Below are 20,784 nucleotides of genomic sequence, written 5' to 3'. Positions count from 1 at the left end.
AAAGTCAAATGCCCATAACCTTATATGAATGTGCCTCAGCGCAGAATGAAAACTAATACAGTCTCAAGGGTTTGAAAAGCCCACCCATAACACACGCACAAACACATAATAAATAGCGATAACACCCGTAAAAACAAGGTCAAAATATAGACTAGGTTATTGTTACTGTGGACAAAACAGAATGGTGCACTTGACTACAAATTATCTCTGTCTCCCTCTTAAATGTGCTATCTGTAAAAGTCCCTGGATATTTATAGTTGTCCTCCAATTCAACATCCTTATCAGATGATGGCATGGATTTGTAAGCAGGGTATAAAGCAACGCAATTTATTGCACCTTGCCAATAAGGTTCCAAACATCTTGGTTGCCCATGTCTCCTCAATGGAAAACGCTGTGAAATCCTGTACGCACAATAAACTCTATTTATACTATTGACTAAGGAACAATAAGATGGCGGAAGGAATCGTGTACATTTTAGAATGTATACGAAAACAAAAACCTCATCAAGAAAAATGATATAATGTCCTGATCTGAACCACCTAATTAAAAAAAGAGTAAACTTTAAGGTAAAAGCAAATTGTAGTTTTTTTTTAATAAGCGAATTGTATATCATTTATTTCATTAAAATATCAACCAATGATTTAACAGAATAGAAATCTAAAATAGAACGTTATTGTAGGATTTCTAAAGGAGAAGCGAACAATGAAAGTAAAAAAAATAATTAAAAAAACTGTAAAATACTTATATAATTATGCCTATTTGCAGTTTTCCTTGCAGTACAAAACCTACTCCACTTAGCCTTATTCATCCATCTGATGTACTTCAGCGTTTAAGGGCAGAATTTACAAGCTGCGCAGTTGTTTAGTAGCACAAAGCAGCCTGTTGGCCCACTTGCCGATGTCACCTCATCAACAGCAACCTCCGGCTGGCGCTTCACCTCCCAAACTCTCTAGACATTGCCGACATTGACAGACTGGACGTGGGTGTCACCGAGCTGACTACGCGCTGACCCTTTCACCTCCTTTCGCAGTTTGTCGCCTTCACCTTTTGCCCCTGCCAGTTTCAGGCATGACATACGCATTTCTGCCAAATAAAGTGGAGATGACTAAAGTTAACCAAGGCAGCCACAATTGCTTCCATAACCTCTCTGTTCAAACGAATTGGACTTCCATCATCGTCAATGGCGGTGAAACACAATCATACAAACTTTGGACCTGTTTTTTTTTTTCTCTGAACCCCCGACTGCCCCCCATTTTCTCATGTCACCCCCACATCGCCCTCCGCCCCTTTCACACACACCTTTTCTGTGCTCCTCATTGAGAGTGCGACCCCACTTGAAAGTGCTTTAGGGGGGACGCCAGCTCCTTGCTTCTCACTTACAGCGTGGGGGTGGGTGATTGGAGTTCCACAAGAGCTTCGAATAACAGCGGGGTTAATAAAAGGAATAAGCAAAGACCCCGAGACCAGTCTTCCAGCAGCAAAGAGAAGACACAGGAATAAACCATGCCGGTCCCTGCAGGTATGCCAATGTGCAAAATATTTGCTTACATTTATGGGATAATCTTTGGGAAATGACTTAATTTCGACTTCAAATGTTGCAGGATTATTGCAGTCAACTTTTTTTTTAAGTCAGCACAATCATGTATTCAAATTCTTTAAAGTACAATTAAGCGGTTTGGAATAGAAAGATGTATGGAAGTAGCCTGCTGTCATAAAATGATTTGGGGTTTCCCAAACTTGGGCTTGGGGCCCAAATTGGGTCAATTTTTATGGTGGATTGTCAGGATAAATCACTGGGATGAATTTTATGGATCAACAGGCACACAAGCGAGTGCCGAATGAGTGATGGTTAGTTAGAGTGAAGTCATGTCTGTTGTGTTGCTGTTGTTAGTTGATATTTATGTTAGGATGTTTTTTTGTCACTGGTTTGGGAAACCTTGCCATAAATTAGATAGGAAGTATCTGTTGAACACTGGATTTTTTACCTCCTCTTGCTGTCGGAATAATATGATAAAATTAGGCTATTTTTCATTAGAAGTACCGCTTTTGAACGTATTCAATGAGTTAAACTTTTCTTGAATTTTTTGACAACAAACTGAAAAACAACTAAAATGTCTATCTAAAATATATCTAAGTCATTCCGGCATGCCCTGATGGTGGTTCAAGCTTATGCGTGAAACAATTTTGCTAATATTACATGTTAATTTATCGCCTGGCAAACTAATCACAATTCTAAATCATTTACGGTTGGCATAGTGGTAATATTCCATTGTAGATACACAAGTTGATGATGTAGATATCTCAAGACAAGAGTGCTCTCCGTAGTACTCCACATCATTTTCTTATCTATCTTCACCCCAACACAAACTAACAACTTTTGACAAGCATCCAAAAAAGAAAATTAGAAAAGATCAAGATGGGAAAGTGGAAAGAAAGTAAATACAAAGGCTGAGGGAGAGACTAATAAACTCAAGAATGAAACGCTACCAAGTTTTGTGATTAAACAATAAGGTGTTTTTATCGAATATTGATCCTTCTATGACGAGCTATATCCAAGAAGTAAATGCGATAAGCCATATTGCGTGTAAATTTCAGCTCACTTTACACTTTAATATATTATTATTGAGACCTGAAAGCCGCTTTAGACAAACGCTACATCCTCCAAACTGTCACATGATGTCCTTCACCTTTCGGTGAAGACAGGTTTGACCCAATGAGGCTCTAAATCATTGACTATGAGAAATTGTCATGGGGAATGACTTCATTTTTACAGGCCAAGGTTGCATTAACAATGTGGACCCCCTCCCACTTCCCATCTAACAGCCTCCCACATCTAATCCCTCCACAGCCGCTCTGCTCTGATTGGGAACATAATGGGCTTCACACATTATTTCCCTCTAGACTTTTCGGTAATCTTGAAACATTTTTTTCTTGCGATTATCACAGAAGTACGCATACCCGTGTGCTTATTAAGCGTATACAGTCAGTGAATTTGAACTGAGCTTCTTGGACATGCGCAACGCCCACCCCAGCTGTAAGTGAGCCAAGTTCAACTGCCAAGCTTATGATCATCCAATGTTTGACTCCCACATGTCACCCCAGGATGTTCTACATGTGATCTTAATGTGGTATTGAATCAAAAGATTAGTTCATTAGGATGAGAATAGCCTCACATTTCATTCTCCGATCTTTTTTCTCTTTTTAAATCATCCATCATTCTTTCTTCCTTTTGCAGGCAGCGTCGGCCCTCAAGGCGCAGCCAAAAATAATCCCAAGTAACCCGTGACCTTTTCGACTTTTTTTTCCCCCCGCGTCTCCATCCTCTTAAGTTGATAGGGTTTCACACACACCAGCGCATTAGTTACGATAGCACTTGCATACTCACGGCTGAAATATAAATCACGATGCACACCGTCGTTCTGAGCTTAGAAATTTCCTCATCAAGATCAACAGGCTTTGTGCTCATCTCTCTTTGTATAATTTCTTACTGGTTGGATCATAAACACATGTATTAAAAATAAGAAACCACCGAAAAAAATGCTGTTGCTTAAGTGATGACCAAACGCATGCGATTTGAAACACTTTCCTGCCGGCTTCATTAAAAATAGCGTTGGCTGTAAATCTATATTTAGATGATTAAGAAGATCATTTTAAGTGAAATTCATTTTCTCACATTAAGCCCCGCAATGTCAAATTGCATTAGCACCTTCATTTGTTTAGTCCACAAAGCGTCGCCCGCAGCTGAGCCTTAAATTGGCCGTACTTCAAAATCAGGCATAAATAGAAACCCAATTAACTCCTATTTAACAATTTTCGTTGACTATCAGCAGGTCCTGTTAAAGTCAACATACTGTGATATGATTTAAGTTCATTCTAGGAATGTTATTGTACGTATTATATAGTCTTAACCTAAGTTCATTTAAAACCAATCAACATCGTTTTACTTTAACATGAGCTGTTTTGTTAAAAATAATGGTTTTCATGCAACAAAATTGCGTCAAAATGTTGTATATATTTGGGTTCCTTTAGTTAAAATATAGCTCATTGTGTTAATTGTGTACATAATATTATATTAAATCGATTGAAGGGCCTTGAATTGGATTGTGCCAGACTATATCATATTGGCAAAATTGGTATTATTGGCCATTTTGACCAAATAATCGATATCATAACACCATAAAATTTTTGATTTAAACCCCTAGATGTACTGTAGTTAGCCTTTTTTATTAGAAATGTCGGCATGTAACTGTGATCATGATCATGAAAGTGGTTAAAATCCCATGTGCATTCCGTAGTGGTTAAAAGCCCACACAGAACAGGATGGGCTGTTTAAATATTATTTCAACATGTATTTATTCCTTATAATCTACTATCTTCAACTGACTCTTGACAGTAGGCGAATGTGCTTCTTAAGATTGATTTATGCCAATTTGGAACTGCAAAGGCGAGAATTTATGAAGCGTTAGCGAGGTCAGGTTTGTGTGCGCTATTTAAAGAAACGGTCCAAAAAATAAGCGTGGCTTGTCTTGAGGGAAGTCATGAGACACCACACTTGGCCTTTACGTGGGTGCGCTGACCCTTCCTCAGGGATTTTGGTATTTAATATGTTTCCATTTCTAGCTTACTTAAGTTTGGACCGTAACACCAACTGTGTTCGACTGGGTCGCACTTTTAATGTGTTCAAAGAATAGTGCCCAAATATCATCGAGTTTTTGTATAGAGTCCTGCCATACGTTAAGTCACTAGAAATGCTGAACATTTTATAGACTGTCCACTAGATTTATGAACACTTCAAGACAACTTGCGCCATCCCGTATCAGATGACATCTTGTTACAAAAAGTGTTCTGTCAACCAAATACAAACCAAACACAAGGTTACAGTTGTGAAAAGGAAAGAAAAATAGATTCCTGTCTCAAATACAAATAACCAAAACAGTGTATTTTGTGCTCGTAAAACTATTAAAAGCGTCTTGAAATGTACTTAAAAATGGACCTGTATTATAAAAATAATGAATGAAAATTAATACAAAAACTAACGAAACAGCAATAAACATTGAATCCATTTTGATTGGGAGAGGGTGCCACTCCTTCCAGTCAAAGTGGTTTGGACGCCTAGTATGAACAGTGAATCCTAATCCCATGCCTCTTCTTTGTCCTTTGCAGCCAAAGTGGAGGTGGACGGTAAGTCAAATGCATGCCTTCATTGACCTCCTGACCTTTTGTGTGGCTTTGATTATCACCTCGTCACCTCTTATAACTGACACATTTTCACATTTGCCGCGTCAAGCCGACCTCGGCTGATACCCGACCCGGTTAATTGACCGGCTGTTAGCCGTTGTTTATTTGCCATCTTCTTTGTATGTCATTTTCCAAATTCATCTAAACATACATTTCAATAATAACAATACTGTGAAAGTAGCAGTGAAAAATGTTGCTAAGCCTTATGTGATGTACTATTTATTCTGACTGTAGTTGATCAGCTGTTGAAGCCTCTTGACTTATGTTCTCCACTGGGGGCTTCCATTTAAAAATAAATGAATAAGGTGTAATTTTAGCTCCACAGGAGTCAGCAGAAGAGGGTGAGAGCCGTTTTTAAAGAGGCGTTCATATTTGAGATGCGTTGAGTGTCGCAAAATGCTTTTCAACTAATCAGTCATGGTGATTATTTGAATAAAACAGATGATACGTTCGGTGAATTAAAGAGTGAAGTGGTTAGGTCAAGGGTCGATTTCTTTCTTTGCTATTGAAGTGTATAATACAGAGATAATGATACACAGGTTCTGCAAATTTGCATTCTAAGCACATCCCCTGCATGCAATTCTGTTGTATTATCTTCACTTTACATCCTTTACTATTTTATTTTGACTGTTTGTAAATGATGACTTCATTGACAGCCAATGTTGATTGTTAAGCAGGTCTCATCACACCCTTTTTTCCAAGTAAATTTTTTTTTTCTATTTACACAGCTGCTCCAAAGCTGGAGGCTTCCAAGCAAAAAAAAAAAAAAACGACATGCTTTTTTGCAGCTTTTTTCAAATTCTAGCCACATACAGTACAAGATAACCAAATATGCACTGACTAATTCTCATTCATTTCCTATAGCTGTACCCCCCACAGATGGAGGTATCTACAGTATTACAAATGCGACCATTTCTCTTGCTCATCTTCATAATCCTGTTAATGTATTCACATAAGTGCATACGTGAGCGTTTCCGTGTGGAAATGACACGAATCTCTCAGCATGACGCATGTTCATGATTACTTGTTTTCAGGTGTGTCACAATCGATTATAAAAAAAACAACAGCTTCATATTTCATTTAATATTTACTTGAATTTTACAGTACTAATTTTACAGTTGTGCTGGTGTGCGTTATGAGTATGTCATACTATACTCGTCCTACTATAAAAATATAACAATATTTTACAGCAACTTTTGTCAATTCATGCCGCTCTGGCAATTCAAAATAAGAGTGCAAGAGCATCTGATGTTCAGTTGTTTAACTCTAACAGCTGCCTAGTGTTATGTGATATCCCAGCTTTGCCCTCAATTGAGTATTATGGCCTATTAATACACATCACAGGAAACCGAGTCCTGCAGGGAATCATTCCCAGAACATCAGGCGCGTTGTTATGTGGGTCGTCCCGGTGTCTGTAGTCCAAATCCACGAAGACAATGCGTTAAATAGATTTTCTATTGTGAGTTGCAGCCTGGTGGTAGCAAGTTAAACATTTCAACCACGCTAAGTTCAGGTTATCCAAGTGAAACCTAAGTACTGGAATTCGTCAAGAATGATCATCAGTCTTTTCATGGTTGGGGCGATGCAGACAGTTTCTGGAAGTGCTTGAGTGTGCTTCTCTTTGAGGGTCGAATGACAGTAGCGATTGGAAATAGCAGGCTTCCAAAAACTTTGACAAATGTAGTGAACTTTATACGGTGCCACAAGTGAATTTGGTACATGTGGGTTGATGTCACACTGGATGTTCTTGCATCACATTTAATGTAGGAGGATTTCCTCTTCTTGTGTTATGTTTAATCTCAATATAGTAGTAATTGCTGCACCTGTCACTGTGTATGTCCCTCGGGATAGACATTTGTAAGTTCTTGCATACCAAAGTTGTTTAAAGCCTTTCCCAGAGGGTTGAAGAGTAAGCATGTGGGTTGAGGCGTGATATTCTTATCCAAGTAGGCCTAAGGAAGCAGCAACTTAAATTAAAATATGATACACTATAATTAATTTACTGCTACTTTGAAAAACTTGGCTCAAAAATAACAGCTTCAGTTTAATAGAAGTATTCAAGGTCATTTCAAATACGTGTTTTATCCTAAAAGTGATGATTACAAAGTGTGCTCTGACTCATAACAACCCTGATTGCATTCAAGAGTACACAACGGATTGACTGTTACTGTGTGGTGTATTCACTTCTAAAATATCACACTTACTCTTAGCATTGTTATAACTGCAAATTGTTTCTCTCCCAGCTAAGGGGAAAGCTGGAGGGGAGGGTAAGCGTGGATTATGTTGAGTTATCACTGCATGCGGATGTCATTTCATGGAGCGTCTGCATCCGTTGTTGTTTTTGTTGTACAGGTGCCGTCTACATGTGAACTGTACATTGTGTACTGTAAATTGAAATGCTAGAACTGTACAATGTCATGTAAATATATGTCCTGTACTTTTGTTTTCTGTATCAACCATGGAGTTTTCAATGTTTGTATTAAAAAGTGTCTTTTGTTGTTGAGTCAAAATTATATCTTGCTGCACTTTGGATTATTGCACAGTGTCACCATCATCATCATCATGAGTCTTGTCTTCTCACTGGTTCCAATATCTATATTTCTGTTTGTACTAAAATATTAAATAATGAAATAACTCTAGTTTTACTTCATTTCAGAGGTGACAGAGCTCACCGGGCTCTTCGTGGAGAAGCCTCCAGATAATGTGACAGCAGTTGCAGGTTAGACGTGTGAACAGACAAAATGAATCTACCACAAAGCACATGTTGACACTACTGATTGGTGTCATGACAGGGAAGGATTTGGTCCTCATTGCTAAGGTTGACTCAAGTACCCTGATAAAGAAACCCACTATGAAATGGCTGAAGGGAAAGTGGCTGGATTTGAGCAGCAAGGCTGGGAAGCACATTCAGTTCAAAGAAACCTATGACAGGAACACTAAGGTGCGCCTAAACAAACATTAAGATTGCCGTATAATCACATTAAATCTCTGATTTGTTATCTAAAGATCTACACTTATGAAATGGTGGTCAACAAAGTGGTGGCAGGAGACGCTGGCGGTTATAGGTGTGAGGTGACGTCCAAAGACAAATGTGACAGCTCCAGTTTTGAGATCTCTGTGGAGTGTAAGTGAAAGTTGAACCATGGCTACTGCACATTCCATGTTCTGGTTTGATGCGGACCTAAAGTGCCATCTCAACAACTTCTCTGATTTCAGCTTCCCAGCAGGAGGAGAAAGCGGACATTTTGTCTGCCTTCAAAAGAGCGTGAGTGGATTTCATGCGTTCTCACAGAACCGCTGCTCTCGTCACGCACATAACACATTATCCATTTGGTCCTAAGTGATCTAAAAAAGGAACACAAACGTATTTTTGGGGGTTTTGTTTTTTTCTGCCTGCCAAAAAAACGTGCCATATTACCGTTATCTAATGGAGTAGCATCACTCCTGTGTAATAATAATAGCTCGTCACCAAGTTTGCACGCACTCCACAAGAACTACAGAGTACTTAAGTCCAACTCGCACGAGTTCTACATCTTTGGCTTCTTATTGTGAGCACATTTCTACCCACAAAGGGATGCCGGAGAGGATGACGGTGACCTGGATTTCAGCGCTCTTCTCAAAGCTGCCAAGAAGTGAGAAAATCTTTGCTTACACAAGCATGAGCATACTGACACTCTATAATTGTTTTCATTTAAATGCCTTCATTTCCCTGTGACTGACAGAAAAAAACCTGAAAAGGTGGAGGATGAGATAGACGTATGGGAATTGCTCAAGAGCGCTCACCCGAGCGAGTACGAGAAAATCGCTTTCAAGTACGGCATCACCGACCTGAGGGGCATGCTGAAACGTCTGAAAAAGATGAAGGTGGAGCCCAAGCACAGCGAGGGTGAGTGAGGTGGAGGGTGACGGAGCGCTACCAGATCATCTTAAGCATGTGCTGTAAGACCAAGGACAGCCAGAGGAGAAACAAGAGAATCCCATTCCTATTATCCACTTCTTTCCTGTATTCCTTAGCTTTCCTGAAAAAGCTGGAATCTTGCTACACTGTCGACAAAGGAAAGAGAATTGTCCTTAAGGTGGAGGTGATGGATCCCAACGCCCTGGTCAAATGGTTGAAGAATGGCCAAGAGATCAAACCCTCTGCCAAGTACGTACACAAAAGCAGCAATACGTTCAAATATATCTCGAGCCTTATTTTGGGAGGATTATATTCTTTTTCTACAGATTGACAGTAAAACAAGGTTAGAAATTCATTGAAAGGAGCTAGTTAATGGGCCGTTTTCAAATAATAAATAACGGCTAAGATGATCTTCTTCGCAAAGTCATATTTTGGACGGATGCTGCCATCCACACATTTTATTTTTAGGTCATCATAAGAAACCTCCCAGAGGGCCCAGTAAGTCACACTGCCAAAACATGTATGCCTTATGTAATCTAATGCTTATAAAATGAGACCTATAATTCAACAGTCGGTAAGAAATGTTACCATCAGTGCTGTTGTGCTTGCTATTAATTCACTATGATACTAATCCAATTTATTTAAACTGGATTGGCAGTAAAAGATCTCCTCCAGCTTTCCCAGTTCAAATAGATGATGACACATCCACCATTATCAGTGTTAACCATTGAAAAGAGACGTGTAAAATTCCAATTGTTTTTTAAAATAAAATTAAAATCTAGATATGTGATGGAGACAAACGGAAACATCAGAACACTCACCATCAATAAAACCAGCCTTGCTGATGATGCTGCCTACGAGTGTGTCGTTGGGGAAGACAAGAGTTTCACTGAGGTGTTTGTCAAAGGTCTGGCAAATTTCTATGACGTCTTGAAATTGTGACCACCGTTACACATAGTTCTAAACTTTATGGTTTGTTGTTTCAACCCAGAACCCCCAATTACCATCACCAAGCTTATGGATGACTACCACGTAGTAGTTGGCGAGAGAGTGGAATTTGAGGTTGAGGTTTCAGAGGAGGGCGCTCATGTGATGTGGTGAGTACGAGTTAATAGCTACAAGCAACAAAATAATCCATATTCATAAGGATATTAAATATATGCTTCCAGGTTCTATGAAGACCAAGAAATTTCAAAAGACAGCGCGTCTTCAAAATATCGCTTCAAGAAAGATGGAAAAAAGCATACGATGATCATCCAGGAAGCGACGCTCGCAGATATCGGAATGTACCATGCTTGGACCAATGGAGGGCATACCAAGGGAGAGTTGGAAGTGGAAGGTATTACAAAGAATATTTGCATTTAATGGAATTGGGTTTGGGCAGCCTGGTAGATGAGTGGTTGTCATGTCGGCCTCACAAATAAATTAGTGGATAAATTGGACCTGTTTTCAAATATTTTAATGAGGTTTTCCTGGATTTAATATGCCTAATTGTTTTTTCATGTGTCCAGAAAAACAACTGCAAGTGTTGCAGGATATTGCTGATCTGACAGTGAAAGCAGCTGAGCAAGCTTTATTCAAGTGCGAAGTGTCTGATGACAAAGTTACAGGCAAGTGGTACAAGGATGGAGTAGAAGTCATGCCCAGTGAACGCATCAAAATGACACACGTCGGAAGGTAAGGGAGAACGCTGAAGACAAGGAAAAAGTGAACCTTCATTAATTTTCCCGTCGTCACATCATCACTTCTGCTCGTTTCAGGTTTCATCGTCTGATCATTAACGATGTGAAGCCAGGGGATGCTGGAGACTACACGTTTGTTCCTGATGGATACGCTCTGTCACTTTCGGCCAAACTCAACTTCCTGGGTGAGGCAAACTGAAAACACTCCTTATTTGATGTGGATACATTTATCACCAACAGACAGAGTTAAACGCTCATTTTCTTTCTTGACAGAAATCAAGATTGACTACGTGCCTAGACAAGGTAAATAAACCTTCGTTCGTTCAACTTGCCAGTCATTTGAAAAGTGCATTTGTATTCACTTCCTCTACAACACAAACCCTTTCAGATCCTCCAAAGATTCACTTGGACACAACTGGGAACATGGTGTCCCAAAACACCATTATTTTGGTGGCAGGCAACAAACTGAGACTGGATGTGGAGATCACTGGAGAACCAGCACCCAAAGTAGTTTGGACCAAAGGAGACCAGGTAAGTCCTAACTTAAGTCTTTTTTCATAAATTGGGTGGGCCTCAAATTGTTACTTTAACATGTTTTTGTTCTTGTTTTTTGATTAAATAAAAAATGACCCTCCCAAATATCAACTTATACTACAGTGCGACTTATATCCAAATTATCAGCGTTAAATATGTTTTATAATGATGCGACAATCTAGTAGCTTGTCTTTACAGTATGTACTAGAACAACATACAAGCCATATATTTGATTGCTGCTTACATGGTCTGTATCTGTAACATAAGCTTCCAGCAGTCAGAGTGATTAATTTCTCATAAACGTAAAAGTTGAGGTACCCTCCAGCTTCTCTAGTTGGCTGCTCTGAAATAGCTTAAGGACAAACATGAGCCCTGCTTCTAACCTTACAAATGGTATTTTCACTCTGCTGCCTCAGAGACTAGTAGCAATTACTACCGGCTAGTAATAATGTGTGTGAATGCTCATATCGATTGGATAACTTACAAGTGGATGGGAAAATGACATACCTGTGATAAGGTACAATTTCCTGTCTGCTAGGTAATCACAGAAACCTCAGGGCGTGTGAGGGTGGAGAGCAGAAAGGACTTGAGTTGCTTCGTCATTGAGGGAGCAGAGCGGGAAGATGAGGGCAACTATACCATTGTTGTCAGCAACCCGGCTGGAGAAGACAAAGCCGTGCTGTTTGTGAAGATCATAGGCAAGTAAAGACAATGTGATTATAGGGCAGAAGTCATTTTAAAATGTACAGCATTCACCTGTATTATGCTCAAAAACCTTTTGACTTCCAGATGTGCCTGATGCTCCCGAACATGTCAAGTGCACATCCGTGGGAGAAGATTGTGCCACCATCACCTGGGAGGCTCCCAAATTTGATGGCGGTGCACCAATCAAAGGTAAAAAACAAAGATATATTAAATACATAGTTTGCCTGGTTTCCTGTCCTAATACTTTGAACCCACCAGGTTATCTGATGGAAAGAAAAAAGAAAGGCTCTACCAGATGGACAAAACTTAACTTCGACGTGTACGAATCAACCACGTATGAGGCTAAGAGGATGATTGAAGGCGTACTGTACGAGATGAGGGTGTTTGCCGTCAATAGCATCGGTCTCTCTCAGCCAAGTCTCAGCTCCAAGCCCTTCATGCCAATCGGTAGGTATCATGGCCGCTGCTCTTCCATTTCCTCCAGGGTTTTCTTTTGGGATTCTCAGTCTTTCTTCTCATATGCGACCCCCAGCGCCGACGAGCGAGCCGACCCGCTTGATGGTGAATGACGTGACGGACAGCACTTGCACCCTGAAGTGGCTGGCCCCGGAGAGAATAGGAGCCGGTGGATTGGATGGCTACATGATTGAATACTGCAAAGAAGGAGGTCATTACCAATATTATCGCTTCTGTCCACTTTAGAATGTAAAATCGTTGATTGTTTCCATATATTTTTTGGACGCACAGTGGAAAAAAGCTAAAAAATGTAAATGGAATTTTCCACCATATATTTTATATTGTTTACAGATACTGAATGGGTGGCAGCCAACACGGATATGTGGGAAAAGCAAAACTATGTGGTCCGTGGGCTACCTGTTGGGGAGAAGATCAACTTCAGGGTGGTGGCAGTGAATATTGCAGGGCGTAGTCCTCCTGCAATCATGGCACAGCCTGTCACCATCCGGGAGATCATGGGTAAGACATTATTTTACATTTGGGTATTGAAACATGACATTTAACGACAAAAAGTTTACATTTATACAATAACTCTATATTCTATATTCTTTATTTAAAAAAATACATTTAATCTGACCTTTTCAACTTCCTTATCAACTCTAGAGCACCCTAAAATCCGCCTGCCTCGCCATTTGAGGACAAAGTACATCAGGAAAGTGGGAGATAAAATCAACCTGACCATTCCCTTCCAGGTTGAGTTGAAAAATAAAATCTCATAATCTGAATTTCAATATCCATCACTCATCATCCCATTTTGTCTCGCAGGGTAAACCGCGTCCTGCTGCAGAATGGTTGAAGGACGGAAAACCAATTGACCCCAAAACCGTCAACGTCCGTACGTCCAACGTCGACAGCATTCTTTTCATCCGCTCAGCAGAACGAGAGCACTCCGGAACATACGAGCTGGTTCTAAAGATTGAAAACATGGAGGACAGAGCAAGTTTCCAACTGAGAGTTGTTGGCAAGTGCCCTTTAATTAAATCTATCGGTCACATTTGTTAAAGCATTCAATTAATCCGACATTTAACCCAATCAGAAAAGCCCGGGCCTCCTTTAAATCTGAGGGTGACAGATGTGTGGGGCTTTAACGCCGCACTGGAGTGGGAAGCCCCTACCGACGATGGCAACTGCGAGGTCACCGGCTACACCATCCAAAAAGCCGACATGAAAACTAAGGTGAGGCAAATCTAAAATACAAAAGAGGGGCCCAATCTTTATCCTAAGTGGATATCGCTTTTCTCTAGGAATGGTTCACCATTTACGAACACAACAGACGACCACACTGCACGGCTTCCGACCTGATTATGGGCAACGAGTACATGTTCCGCGTCTACAGCGAGAATCTGTGTGGCTTGAGCGAGGAACCTCGCCATGGCAAAAACACGGCCACCATCGCCAAGTCAGGTTCGGATTTAAGCATGTGTATAAATACAGACAGCAAAAGCCACCTATGCTGCCAAGTAACAGCATTTAATAACATTTAGAATGAATGCCACTCTTTCCCACATAGGACTGCAAACAAAACCAGCCAACTTCGAAGAGAAGGACATGTCCTGTGTGCCCAAGTTCACTCAACCACTTGTGGACAGAAATGTGGTAGCCGGGTACAGCATGGCCATCAGCTGTGCCGTCAGAGGCTTCCCTAAGGTATATACATATGACCGTACCATAAGTCACACTTTTTTCATTGTTTTTTCTCTTTTACCACCAAAAGTTTGCGTTTTTAAGCTGTAGTTATCCCCCAAAAATATAAATGTTACATTAAAAGGTGCCTATATAGCCTGTTGTTCTCTATTTAACTATTAATACTCGCAAATATGTTAGTCCTTGGTTTCTGATCCCCAAAAAATGCCCTCCCGAAAATGCACCTTAAACTCCAGTGCCACTTATTGTATGAAAAATACGGCAGCTGTCAGAAGACGTATAGATCTCATCCTGCTGACCTTTCTTAGGAAAGGCTAACTGTTATTCTGATATGTTTCATTCAATGGGGTTATTTATTCATTTTGCTCCTTAGCCCAAGATCATGTGGATGAAGAACAAGATGATCATCGGGGATGACCCTAAGTACTTGATGCAGAACAACCAAGGCGTAGTGACCCTCAATATTCGCAAGCCAAGCACCTTCGATGGAGGCAAATACACTTGCGTAGCCACCAATGAGCTGGGCAAGGACGAGGTGGAATGCAAGCTGGCCATTCGAGGTTTGTAGTTTTCACAAGATGTATTTAATATATTTTTATTACTATTTTGTTGAACTCATTTCTGCCATTAATGGTGACATACGTCCAATCCATTTCAAACAATCATTGCCAGCCATACAGACGAGTGGAATTTTTATCCATTTTGATAATAAAATTGCAAGTGTGCAAGTATGAGAATGCTCTCCGCAAATATGAGATCGTGAAGACATATCCGTTAAGTCAGGTATAATCTGTTTACATGCCACCTGTAGTCGCATCCTCGTAATGATTTCCGAGCATGGTAGGGGAGCATATCAATAACACCTGGCTTCATTTTGTTAGTTTTCCAATGCTCCGGCTAATGTTGTGAATACAGATATAAAGCAAGATACAAAGTGGCCATAAAGACGTTTTAGGGGAAAATAATGCACTTCTGATTGACACATTTATTTGGATTGACATGATTGATAATATGAAGTGCTGGATAGAAGGAACCAAAGTATGAAAAGTCAATTGTACCTAAAGTCATTGAATGATTTCATTTTTCATAAATGCCAATCATATTTTCTGACTTTCAACAGCTCCTGTGGACCCAAACCAGTCATAAGAAAAGAACCAACAAAGAATCAACTAATTTGAGTGGACAGTGAACATCAAATTAAAATTGGAGCATTTTGGAGTTCCTTGTACTGCATTCGAACAGGAAAAACTTTGAGAAACTTTTTTTCAAGTTTGGAAAATAATTTTAATGGCCACAAATTAAAATAAAATCATGATGAACTCAATAAAAAGATCTACGATCTGACATCTATATTATTCTCACTGGTACTAAAAGACCTAAGGTTATAGTGTCACATATTCAATCAAACATTTCTCAACAGTTTACTTTCCAAGAGCCGCCTGATTGATTCCATTTCTTTATTTCTCGTGTAAAATCCATTAAAAGCCCGATCAAATCTTCAGGTAGAACAGTCGCCCCGTAATGGATTGTTTTCTAAGAGCCCACTGTATTTAATCGCTGTCGCTCAAGTCTAATACAATTACTCAAATTGCATTGGGGCTCATTAGTGCCACACGGCGTGCTGTAATTAAACACGCAACCAGACAAGATCATGACGCCGGGACTCGAATGCAAGTCATCGGCCGTCAGACTCCCGGTACGAGTCAGAGGTTGACAGACAGCGTACGGAAGGAGAGAGCCGACCGGCCAACACGTACCACGCCGGCGGGCAGAGAGGCCCGTCATCCAAACAGAGCAAAAGGAGGAGGTGAGAGGACATGTAGTCGTGGAAGTAAACTGTGGTCCAAGTCTTGGAGATGACACCCAAGAAGGCTTTAAGTTCATTTGTCACGTCACCAATGCCATATCATTTCAGGTGGATTTTTCAGAGGCGAAAAAAAAGGTCAAAATATTGTTATTTTGTATGAATTCTTCTGATTATATTGGAATAATACATGATTTGTTTTATTTTAACAATATACATACATTATGATGGTTTACATAATGTTTTTATTGCAGTAATATGTAAATATTTGACTAAAATTGAGCTAAAATAGTCATAATGTAGAGATTAAAATTGCAACATGTTAAAATATTACTGCAGAAGGGAGATGGAAGTTTTCAACACTTGTTCAAGTAGATTCTTTTAGTAGATTTAAAAGCACTCCAGTGCAACGCTTTCAACTTAGTGTTCATCAGGCAGATGCCTAGTAAATTAATAAAGTGTCAACAGTACAAATTAATTTTCAGGCACGCTAATATAATCCATTTGACCTCACTGAGCATCTTGTCTTGTGATGATACTCTCTTGCTAATATGCTTTGGGGAAGACTTGACCTTAAATCGAAACTAAACAAAGCTTCCACAGCAGTCATGTGAAGATTTGGTGAGTCTATAAAAGACTATTTTCCAAGTGAAAATGTCACAAATCTACCTCACATGTCAGCACAAAAGCAGCAACTGCATATTTATCATGTTTTCAGTGTATAAATAGATCTCTACATTAAGTTTTAGATGGGAAATATTAACAGTATCAAAGTGAAAACAAAAAACATAGTTATCCACTAATCATATCGTATATGAGGATTGTTTTCTGCAGTTATGCAAGTCATGATATACTATGCTACTTATTTCTACTATACATTCCTCATTACAGCGAGCCTGATTTTCCCTTTGGGTTTGTGACTCAGACTGCCATGCATGACCTCAAATCCTGTTTTTTTTTTTTTGTCTCTTAAGGGTATCCACAACGTCTTTGGTGTCCCAGCGTGGGAGGGTGAAGTTGTGGATCCTCCACACACAAGCGCATTAAATATACGCCGTTCTGCTAGTAATCACATTTCACGACATGATTCGTAGCGAAAGGGGGGAGGGGGGTGCTCTCAAGTGGGTTAGAGGGTTATAAATGGCTGCAATTTTTTTTGTTTTGTTTCGAGCATCCCGGCTATTTTTAGACTTGCTCCAAAGATAACAGATGCTCATTTTTCTACTGTGAATGAGAGCATGCAACTTGGCCATTTCATAATTATTTAATCATTAGTATGATGTCTTGTCCTACTCATGCCACCCAGAATGTGATGTGAAAGAAGTTTTTTTAAAAGTACTTGAAAAAGGATATAGAATTTGCACTTATAAGTAGAAAAGTAGCATGAAAAAACATAGTATAGTATAATAATGTAATTGAAGTCATTGTCTTAATACAAAAATAACAAAAATAGTGAATTAGCATGAGAGTTAATCCAAAATATTAATGCAATACTGTCTTGATGTTATTGGATGACAAAAGTCACAATATTACATGCATTAGTAATAATTTCATGCTATTAAAGTTGACAAATAAAAAAGTAATAATAGCAACCTTCATGAAACCATACAAGCTTTTTACTGAAGTCGTAATGCTTGAAAAATAAACTTGTGATGTTATGCAGACCAAAGTGGAGCAAGCAAGGAGGCAAAACTAATATAATAAACATAAAGCCATTGCATATTTATAGCTACCGTAAAGGATTGTTAATTTGTTTTTATTTCTACAAGTGCCACTTCAAATAATTCTTTATAATTGCAAACATGACACTGGTGTGTACTTGCTTGTGTGTGCATTCCTGGCAGTATCCCCGACCCACTTGATTTTCTTCCCAGTTTGCTGAGGGAGTTTGGGAACAATCACCCCCCCTCCTCTGCAAAATGCTGCATGAAAAGAAGCTTGATTAGACACTTAAACGCTTTGAAATGCTTTAATTAACTTTTTTTTTTGGGGTGGCGTGGTGGTAAAATGGCGATTTGAAATTGTTGTTCGTTTAACCTTGCGCTTCCTGTAACTAACATCAAGATATTATGCTTGCAGCAGAGAATGTTAAGTATTCAATAGAGAAGGTTGGTCAGGTTCCCTAATAGGCAACACATGGGAGTCGGTTTAATTAAAAGCTTTTCATAGTAATTCTGAATCTAATACAATCCTATCGTTAATTAGCATCTCTGGGCATGTGCGAGAAATTGCAGCAGTGGAGTCACCGTGCCTGAGAAAAATCACTGAGAGGACACAATGTCTGGAAGAGAAGTAACACATTCGCCGGAGGTGCTGATCATTTTGGCAACGAGAAGTGCACCGCTGCCTTGAATTACACACTTAACTGGTCTTTTAACTCAGTGGCTGCCATTGTTGGGCGTTAGATGTTAGTAGGTCCATTTGCCTAGGGGGGGGGGGGGGGGGATGGCAGCGATTACAGCCTGTTATAGAATTTAGTATTAATTTTTTTGGTTCTTGGATTCTAATCATTTTATTTGGATTGCTTGGTCTAAACTGAATGGAAGATGGCTCTAAATAAGTCTGAAAAAGGGGGAAAATGTACAAATAAACATACCTGTACAAGGTCTGATATCCAGTTAAGAGGTAATATCGCTGAATGTTAATATAGTAATGTACAAAGTGTACTACTGTAAGGATCTATATTATTTTCCCCAATATTTTTTACGTTCTTTCAATTACTATTTCCCCTGCCACCAGTCGTCAGGTTCAGCAGCATTGCAGTCTTTTCAAGGGCAGATGTGTGCGGCTTGAATTATTTTAAAGCTCTTTTCTGTCGATGGAGCCTTTATTGAGTCCTTCAACGTTTATATACTTTTCATAAAGTAACATACTCCTACAGCTTTGCCAAATTTTGTTTTTCTCAAACATTTCAAGCTTTAATGCAAAAGAAATGACTAGATTCTTCTCCCAAAAACTGAATTTTCTCAGCTCATTTCTCACATTTAAAAAATATATATATTAAAATGGTCTTAACTTGACACAATTGCCTGTATTTCTTCTTCCAAATGGGACACCCAGTTTGTCTTTGCCCTTTTATGGAAAATGTAAATAGACCGAGAGAGCCAGCAGGGCTTCATTTGCATTAATGCACATTATTCACTTTCCTATTTATTCCACAAAGACGGCAAATAAATGCACTGCAAAGCAACCCAATTGTTCTCCCGCCACCGTGACAAGAGGCGTGGCAATATGTTTTGTTATGATCTCCTGAGACATCAGTCTTCACTCGTCTATAGAGCGCTCTGTCACACGTTGTCACTTTTTTTTTAGGCACGCAGAATCCCTCTGATAAGATTTGATGTTTCTGTGATGCTGAGAAGGCTTCTATTTCCTTCTCCCCCTTGCACTTTGTCAAATTAAAAGAGAACGCCACCGCACAAGTTGACTGAGAGCCGGCAGACAAATCGGTTGTGACAGGTGCTAAGGAGAGTTGTTATTTTGGGTGGTAATTGCGTATTATTCAGTGCCGGCTAGAGGAGGACAACGGGGGCGAAAAGGAGAGAAAACACGACAATGAGAGGGCAAAAGAGAGAGAGAGAAGGGCAGGGAGGAAAGAAGAAATCCTTCTATATCCTAATGAGTTGGCGTGCTGCCTCGCGGGCACACTGAAGCAACATGCATGCTGCCAAGTGCACTCCGCATCGAGCCCGGGGGCCCCATTTTCTCCCATGTTGTGGCTCGTTACAAGGCCAAGGCAGCAGCGAGTCGTGTTCATTAACTTAGCAGGGTCACTAAGAGGCCTTCAGCGTCTTCTCCAGACTATTTAGTGGGATGACATAAGGAGAAACGCGCTATGTTTGAATATGTGTGGGTATCTGGCTTCACGGCGAATATTTTGATGATCTTGTAGGTTCTTGGTACTTCACACAAAAGGGATTGGACGTTTGTCACTGTCAATGGCGGCAAAAGGCTGGCCTGAATGGACTAATTAGGCGATCAATGGTGAAATTATACCAACTGACACGACACTGAATAGATCGCATCACGCGGGGGGGTCGAACAGCGTGGCACTCTTCCCACATTCCGACTCGGAGGGGGGTCGAATCGACCCTGACAGAGAAGTCGGAAATAGAATGTTGCCATCTTGGACACTTTGGACTGCGTTGAGTCAGTGACCAGTCACCATGACGCAAACAATGGTGATGCTCGGTTAATAAGGAGTCACTTTCCAGAGCAGTCACAACACACAAGTAGAGATTGGGGACACTCGCGGCGGGTTATGTGATTCACTTTGAAACGTCAAAAGGAAGACTTTGCCGCTGAACTTGATGGAATAAACATGGAAATCCTAATAATAATTGGTTTGAAATAGCAACCATGTTCCGACAGAAGCAAACCAACCATTTATTTACATTTTTTTCCAATAAACTACCAACCGCATACTAGTTTTTCTACTAAATATCTTTTTTTTTTTTGGTTTAAAATCCTACTAACTCGTCAGAAAACTGAGCACCGGTACAATGTAAAATAAGCCTAACAAACGTGAGCGACTTTTTTCCATCCTTTTTTCCTCAGTCGTCGTTATTCCCGTCGCAAAGAGACGCATTGGGAAAGAGGTTTTACGCAAAAAAAAAAGCGCCACGGTGTCTGCGGGAGATATGGCGGTAGAGTCTAGGCTCACAGTAATCCTTTGTCACATACAATGTGCAAATATAATGACACTCGTGCGGCTCAAACGTACAGTGTAATCAGCCCGAGCGTTGCGTCACGTCGGAAAACAC

The 20,784-nt window shown here is 39.9% G+C and overlaps 2 protein-coding genes across 4 annotated transcripts in view; one reads left to right on the top strand and one right to left on the bottom strand.

The window, feature by feature from the left end:
* The window catches only part of plekha4 (pleckstrin homology domain containing A4), a 32,301-nt gene that overhangs the window by 9,490 nt on the left and 2,027 nt on the right, over window positions 1-20,784 (bottom strand). For 2 of the 3 annotated variants that reach the window (XM_077738795.1, XM_077738797.1), the window contains exons 1-4: window positions 13,151-13,506; window positions 12,931-13,008; window positions 12,109-12,710; window positions 11,860-12,031 (exon numbers count right to left, since the gene is read on the bottom strand). The gene's annotated coding sequence lies outside the window, so the exon portion shown is untranslated. Of the gene's footprint in view, window positions 1-11,859; window positions 12,032-12,108; window positions 12,711-12,930; window positions 13,009-13,150; window positions 13,507-20,784 lie in introns of those variants that run through there. The other variant, XM_077738796.1, reaches the window with a different exon arrangement.
* On the top strand, window positions 1,341-15,421 carry LOC144211490 (myosin-binding protein C, fast-type-like). The gene is made up of 29 exons (XM_077738798.1): window positions 1,341-1,519; window positions 5,164-5,181; window positions 7,482-7,505; window positions 7,895-7,957; window positions 8,031-8,179; window positions 8,245-8,362; window positions 8,455-8,503; window positions 8,811-8,870; window positions 8,961-9,124; window positions 9,253-9,385; window positions 9,919-10,043; window positions 10,128-10,233; window positions 10,306-10,475; window positions 10,648-10,813; window positions 10,897-11,003; window positions 11,092-11,121; window positions 11,207-11,349; window positions 11,891-12,050; window positions 12,142-12,246; window positions 12,316-12,504; window positions 12,590-12,724; window positions 12,865-13,032; window positions 13,177-13,265; window positions 13,339-13,534; window positions 13,610-13,749; window positions 13,818-13,977; window positions 14,084-14,220; window positions 14,591-14,777; window positions 15,338-15,421. The coding sequence occupies exons 1-29, from the start codon at window positions 1,504-1,506 to the stop codon at window positions 15,361-15,363; spliced, it is 3,333 nt and encodes a 1,110-aa protein (XP_077594924.1). The 5' UTR covers window positions 1,341-1,503; the 3' UTR covers window positions 15,364-15,421.

This window comes from Stigmatopora nigra, chromosome 18, assembly GCF_051989575.1.
Source record: "Stigmatopora nigra isolate UIUO_SnigA chromosome 18, RoL_Snig_1.1, whole genome shotgun sequence".
Lineage (NCBI taxonomy): Eukaryota > Metazoa > Chordata > Actinopteri > Syngnathiformes > Syngnathidae > Stigmatopora > Stigmatopora nigra.
The sequence above is the reverse complement of the archived record's forward strand: the minus strand, read 5'-3'. Positions and strand labels throughout refer to the sequence as shown.